Source organism: Nerophis ophidion, linkage group LG02, assembly GCF_033978795.1.
Source record: "Nerophis ophidion isolate RoL-2023_Sa linkage group LG02, RoL_Noph_v1.0, whole genome shotgun sequence".
NCBI lineage: Eukaryota > Metazoa > Chordata > Actinopteri > Syngnathiformes > Syngnathidae > Nerophis > Nerophis ophidion.
This window is the reverse complement of record NC_084612.1, coordinates 32656252-32663487: the sequence shown is the minus strand read 5'-3', so window position 1 is coordinate 32663487 and position 7236 is coordinate 32656252. Positions and strand designations below refer to the sequence as shown.

General features: G+C 38.8%; 1 protein-coding gene across 1 annotated transcript in view; it reads right to left on the bottom strand.

Moving 5' to 3' along the window:
• The window catches only part of polr2m (RNA polymerase II subunit M), a 53892-nt gene extending 51303 nt beyond the window's left edge, over positions 1-2589 (bottom strand). The window contains exon 1 of the mRNA XM_061893557.1: positions 2272-2589. Within this exon, the coding sequence (XP_061749541.1) occupies positions 2272-2346 (75 nt within the window). The 5' untranslated portion in view covers positions 2347-2589. The remainder of the gene's footprint in view (positions 1-2271) is intronic.
• Positions 2590-7236: the final 4647 nt, after the last annotated feature.

The window sequence follows — 7236 nt, the reverse complement described above, 5'->3', positions numbered from 1 at the left end:
ACACTTTTATGACAGTCAATAAATGTCACCAAAAGATATGCCATTTGTCATTTCTGTTAAGCCTTAGTGTTTTATTGTTTTTCAGCCTAATATAACTTAGTTTTTTCACTTTTATGACATTTTACAATGTTAAGACGCTATCTTGGGTTAACTTATTTTTACACTTGTATGGCAACTGAAGAAAAAAAACTTGCGTTTTGAAATAATAAAGGTTTTTTCATGGTCACAATTTGACCCTAGAACAGGGGTAGGGAACCTATGACTTTAGAGCCAGATGTGGCTCTTTTGATGACTGCACCTGGCTCTCAGATAAATCTTAGCTGACATTGCTCAACATGATAAGTAATTAATAATTCAGCTGGTAATCACAGTGTCAAAAATAACGTTAACAATACAAACCATTCTCATGCATTTTCATCCATCTATCCGGTTTCTACCGCACCTGTTCAAGAAGTCGGATTAATGGTAAGAAGTATTTTATTTATTTTTGGTTAGCCTCAGAATAACAATGTTATTAAAAAGAATAAGAGACGTATTACACTCTAAAAATGTTGATTTTTCTTAAAATGTACGCATGTAGTTGTATTCAGTGTTAAAATAATATATATATATATATATATGGCTCTCACGGAAATACTTTTATAAATATTTGGCTTGTATGGCTCTCTCAACCAAAAAGGTTCCCGACCCCTGCCCTAGAACATAATTTTTTTCCATTGTTGCTCTGCTGTAAGCTTCGATTATGTTTACATTTTTAACTGTTCGATTGTACAGTCGTTTCTCGCCACATCGCGCTTCAAATGTTGTGGCTGCACAACATGGCAGATTTTTGGGGGATATTTTTTTAAAAACGAATTATACAATATTTTTGGTCCTATACTAAGCATTTTCAAGTAAAAGGTTGGCTGAATGAACTAAAAAAATATCCTTACTACAGTAGTATTGGCCACTAGATGAAACCAAATCAATCAATATTATTATTGTTCAGTATTGTGGCCACTGATTGGCTCAGCCTCAGAAAGCATTACTATATTTAATTAAAAGAGCGTAAATGTGACCAAAGTGTGGTATTTAATGTGTAAAATGCGCTAATAATGTTAAACGTTTGTTTATAAGGTTGTAAACAAGTTTGAAAATATTTTATTTATAATGAATGATTCCTGCTTTGCGGAGATCCAGAAATTCATCCATCCATCCATCCATTTTCTACCGCTTATTCCCTTTCGGGGTCGCGGGGGGCGCTGGCGCCTATCTCAGCTACAATCGGGCGGAAGGTGGGGTACACCCTGGACAAGTCGCTACCTCATCGCAGGGCCAACACAGATAGACAGACAACATTCACACTCACATTCACACATTAGGGGCCAATTTAGTGTTGCCAATCAACCTATCCCCAGGTGCATGTCTTTGGAAGTGGGAGGAAGCCGGAGTACCCGGAGCGAACCCACGCATTCACGGGGAGAACATGCAAACTCCACACAGAAAGATCCCAAGCCTGGATTTGAACCCAGGACTGCAGGAACTTCTTATTGTGAGGCAGACGCACTAACCCCGCTGCCACCGTGAAGCCCTCCAGAAATTCATGTCTGGAACCAATTAAAATTTTAAAAAATAAACACGGGACGACAGTAATTTTTAAATGCTTTTATTTGCTCTACGGCGACTTTAAAAGCCTTGAAAGGCGCCTGGTAAAATTAATGTAATTCATTTATTTATGTGGAAGCAAGTTAGTGTTTTTTTGAAGATGTCTTTGTACTTTGTTATTATTTGATTTATTTTTTCAAAAATAAATACAATAAAATGTTATTATTATAAAATAATAAAAACTAAATCAGATACAAATAAATGACTATTTCATAAAACCACATAGTAATTTAAGGAAAAATATCAAAGCTATAGAATAAATTCTATGAATATTATGCAAATGTTTAAATAAGTATGCTGAAGTGCAAATAGAGTACTTAGTAGTTGTGCAAGCAGGCTGAGTTGACTGTTGATGTTTAAGTAGTGTTGTGTCAGATCAGTGTTAAAATAAACATGAAAGCTGTCTGCCTGCAGCACATTCAGCTCCTCTTACACTGCATATTCTTCTGTTACACACATTCTGTACAACACATACTGTTTAACGAGAGAACATGCACAAAATGCATGGGAGTACAGCAGTGGAGGGAGGGGTCAAAACACACACATTAGTGTTTGCAAACGAGTAGCGTAAAGAGAAGAAGAAGAAGGTTGTGAGGAAGAGTGCATATGTCTGTTGTACTTTCTTACCTCACTGCCAGACTCTGGAGAGTTCTCCGTAGTCGTGGTGCTAGAAAAAGATCGTCCATGTCCGGAGTGAAGCATGTCTCCTCTTGTGTCCGTTGCACGGCTCCACTTGGTGTCTCCCTGCCTTCCCCGACCCTGCAGACCCTCCTCCCACTCTTCCTCTCACTGCTTCCTCTCTAGTTAAAGCAAGGTGAGTACAGTATAACCGCACAGGTTCGCACGCTGCAACACAGCGGGGTCATTGTTCGATTCCCGGTCTGGCTGCAGCACAGTCCACCTGTCTTGACAGGCTCCTCAGTCTCTCAGCAACCACGCAAATGCTCGCTTGCTTTCTCTCTGAGCTCCCATCAGACCTGTTGGGCCACATTTCACCTGCCTGCTCCTCTGAACTGAGAGCAGGACTTGCAAAGGGCGGGCCAGGCCCTCCCACCTGGCCTGGAACAGGTGCAGCTGCCAGGACAGGGAGTCTTGCCTCAAGTCACGGGGAAGAACCTTCACAGTATCACTAGTAGATATTTTACAGGTAGAAACTGTAACTCTCCGAGAATGCGCATTGGAATGCTAAGAGGAGATGGAAAGGCACATAATACAGTAGTTAGTACAGTATCACAACATATCATAGCAGGATCCTCATTCACGCAAACAAGTCATGAAATATGATCAAGACTTCCATATTAAAAGTTGTGGGAAATAAAAGCCAAGCTGGTCTCACATACGTGCATAAAAAGTCAAACAAAATGAGCAGGAAACATCATCATCAGAAGAAAAGAAAATAACAACAATAACAATAACACAAATTTGCAATTCCGGTAGCAGTTGTGTGTGAATGCCCAATGTGAGCAAGCCGCCAGACCACCGATAAGCGTGAGTGGAACTGGAATGTTTGAATGTCCAGGGTGAATGTAGTGTGTGGATGTTGGAACGGTTCAAATCAGTTGAGAAATGTGGGATATGCATTAGATGCCCATTGATTGTCAATGGGGAGGAAATTCTGGGAAAATATATATATCTGAAGAATACTGTGTGGGGATGGTTGAAAGGTCAAAATCGGGTTTAAAATTGGCGTTAATTTTGAGAATTTAGGTCATTGTAGATCTATGAATACATCCATTCATTTGATTAGGAATTTCCTGGAAATTTGGGGATTTCGGAAAAAGCGGGAATTTATTCAAATATTGAAACTGGCACAATTGTCCTCGATGATGTGAATGGACTGGTGTTGGAATTTTGGGAATTGGTTAAAAAATGTTGACATAATCACAGTTTGAATTAAGAATGAGTATTTCGTAATTCCCAGAATTGCCATTCTAATACTGAGAATTACTTGCGGTGAGTCACAGCAAACTGAGCCTCCCGTGGATTGCGCAATGACTCGGCTAACTGCTGTCTGCTGTGCAGTGAGACCTTATTGCTATATGAATTACTGTATATTATACATTTCCATAGTTTAGTTTGCTGAGGTATATAATGTACAGTGTATTTTGTCAACAACTGTATGTGTGTAACGTATTTCTGGGAAATTATGGGAAAATATATATATCTGAAGAATACTGTGGGGATGGTTGAAAGGTCAAAATCTTGTTTAAAATTGGCGCTAATTTTGAGAATTTAGGTTATTGTAGAACTATGAATACGTCCATTCATTTGAATAGGAATTTCCTGTAAATTTGGGAATTTCAGGAAAAGCGGGAATTTATTCAAATATTGATACTGGCACAATTGTCCTAGAACAGGGGTCGGCAACCTTTACCACTAAAAGAGCCATTTCAACCCGTTTCTCAAAATGAGGAAGACAATGGGAGCCGCACTTATTCTTGCCAATATCTGCTGGTGGTCACCCAGATGACAAAAATAAGGGCATGCTATGAAGCCATTGCCTTAAACACCTTCTACAACATGTACAAACTGTTTGCCAGTCCAGCAACATGTTGTGAGAGGCTTCCGCAGATGCACGCACACGACTGGAAGGCATACTGGGTGACACAGAGTACACTGACGGTTGTGATATAAACAACTTTAACACTCCTACTAATATGCGCCACATTGTGAACCCACACAAAAGAAGAATGACAAACACATTTCGGGAGAAAATCCTCACAGTAACACAACATAAACGCAACACAACAAATACCCAGAATCCTTTGCATCCATACAATTCCTGACTATGTTATACACCCCGCGAGCACCAAAACCCGCCCACATCACCGCATGTCACTGATGGTTAGTATTTATTTTTCTAATCAGTCTGTTAAATAAATGTTAATCTCTGTGAATAACATCGGCTTTTAAATCATTTAAAAAGAAAAGAAAATATACTGTAAGTAGGTTGTATATATTTATTGAATACGATTAAACTCAAGAGTATGATTAATAATTCAGTGTTAATATTGGAGTAGAAATGATGGTCAACAAGGTCAAAAAAGTTAAGAGTCCCTAGGAAAACGGAAGGTGCAGTAATGAAAATAGTAACCAACTATAAAATAAATACACAATTAAAAAACAACGGCAGCATGTCGACATCATAATAACATATTATAAAAGCCTTTATCTTATGACTCCACATGTGGTTTGTTTCAGTTTGATTGGTGAACTAGTGACTTCTGACCGCTTTCTTGGGATCAAAGTCAACCAAAACCAAAAACTTTACTACTTTCTACATGTATCATATTTGGAGACTAAATATACAAAATACATAAAAGTCTTTTTTTTCTTGTTTTTCCAAATTAAGCTTTACCTTTGACCTATACCCTTATTGTTTAGCAAGTGGAAAGCTCTGAAACCAAGGAACTTGACCTGATGTTTTGGTGCTTGTTTATTAGACTGGAAAAAAAAGACAAGCAAATAAACATAAACACAGATAGTGGGTGTTTATAAGTCATGTACAGTATTGTAAGACACACATGGTTATTTACACACAGTGTGGCTCCCAGCTGTTGGAAGCAATGATTCATTGATGAGGATGATGGCGATGAAGACAAGGGCACATATTATTAATGTCACTCCTACCAACACAGCTCAAATGCATGACAACACACCAGTGTCACCAGTTTGAACATCCAAAATGTTGTCATTGTAGCATATTCCAATCCAATCCAATCCAATCCACTTTATTTATATAGCACATTTAAACAACAATAACGTTTCCAAAGTGCTGCACAGCCATGTTAAAAACAATTGTAAAAAAAATAAATAAATAAATAAAATAATATAAAAAAGTATATATATATGTATATATTATGCTCCACCAATGACTGAATAAAAACAAAAAATAAATAAATATAAAACCAATAAAAACAATATAAAAACAAATATGATTAAAAACTATTTTAAAGGGTAAAATCAATTAAAACAGTAATATAGAAATCAGAGTGTATAAAAAACACAGAGGACAACAGAGAACATATTTCAACTGAATATGGGTTAAAAAATGATTTGCAAATCATTGTATTCCGTTTATATTTACATCTAACACAATTTCCCAACTCATATGGAAACGGGGATTGTACTTGTATAGCGCTTTTCTACCCCTTTTTAAGGAGCCCAAAACGCTTTGACAGTATTTCCACATTCACCCATTCACACACACATTCACACACTGATGGCGTGAGCTGCCATGCAAGGCGCTAACTAGGACCCATCAGGAGCAAGGGTGAAGTGTCTTACCCAAGGACACAATGGACGTGACTAGGATGGTAGAAGGTGGGGATTGAACCAGTAACCCTCAGATTGCTGGCACGGCCACTCTCCCAACTTTGCCAGTAGGGAGGAGACATGAAAAAACTCAGTTTGTTCAAGAAAACCTGCCAGTGAGCAGGTTTTGTTCAAAGAGTAAGTTACCATGGTAACTGACTCTGAGTTTGACTTACATTATCTTTCTTTTTTGGAATGGAAAAACTACAATATCTCTCATTTCATGGTGTATATCCTGTTATTGTATTATCTACCCTTCTTGAGACATTAACAAGGAAAACTACCTTCCATATGAGGACCAGTGAATAAGTTAGGACCAAAATCATGGTCCCAAAACAGAAAACAGTTGCATCTGATTGAGAGCCAAATACTTGAGTCCGTGAACATTGCTCCAAAGTCAGGATTTTTTGTTGATTTAATGTGCATACAAAAGTAAACATTGACAGGTACAAAGGCAGTAATGTATGATAAAACGAGACGGTAAGGACTTTCCTGTTCATACCCCAAAAAAAACTCCACAGGTGAACAGCTGATTTTACGACTTGCGGTCCTGACATAAAAACAACCCGCATCCCATATGTAACCATAGGATGAACAAATACACTACGGTACTAAGACTATAGTGGCCATTAACAGTTAGCTTCTACAGCTGGGTTGCCCAAAGTGCGGCACAGGGGCCATCTGTGGTCCGCGACTCTTTTGTCATCGGCCTTAAGCACCTTACAAAAAACAAAAAATAGAGAACTCATTTGCACCCCTGTTGGTGAAATCTATCCAAATTAGGGTGGTCCCGAAAAGGAGGGATTTTTCAGATTTCAAATTTTTTTTTTTTTTTTTTTTCAAATTGACTGTGTGTCGGGGCTTCACGGTGGAAGAGTGGTTAGTGCGTCTGCCTCACAATACAAAGGTCCTGCAGTCCTGGGTTCAAATCCAGGCTCGGGATCTTTCTGTGTGGAGTTTGCATGTTCTCCCCGTGAATGCGTGGGTTCCCTCCGGGTACTCCGGCTTCCTCCCACTTCCAAAGACATGCAACTGGGGATAGGTTGATTGGCAATACTAAATTGGCCCTAGTGTGTGAATGTGAGTGTGAATGTTGTCTGTCTATCTGTCTTGGCCCTGCGATGAGGTGGCGACTTGTCCAGGGTGTACCCCGCCTTCCGCCCGATTGTAGCTGAGATAGGCGCCAGCACCCCCCGCAACCCCAAAAGGGAATAAGCGGTAGAAAATGGATGGATGGATGTATATCGTATTAATGTTGTAAATACAAATCTTTATATA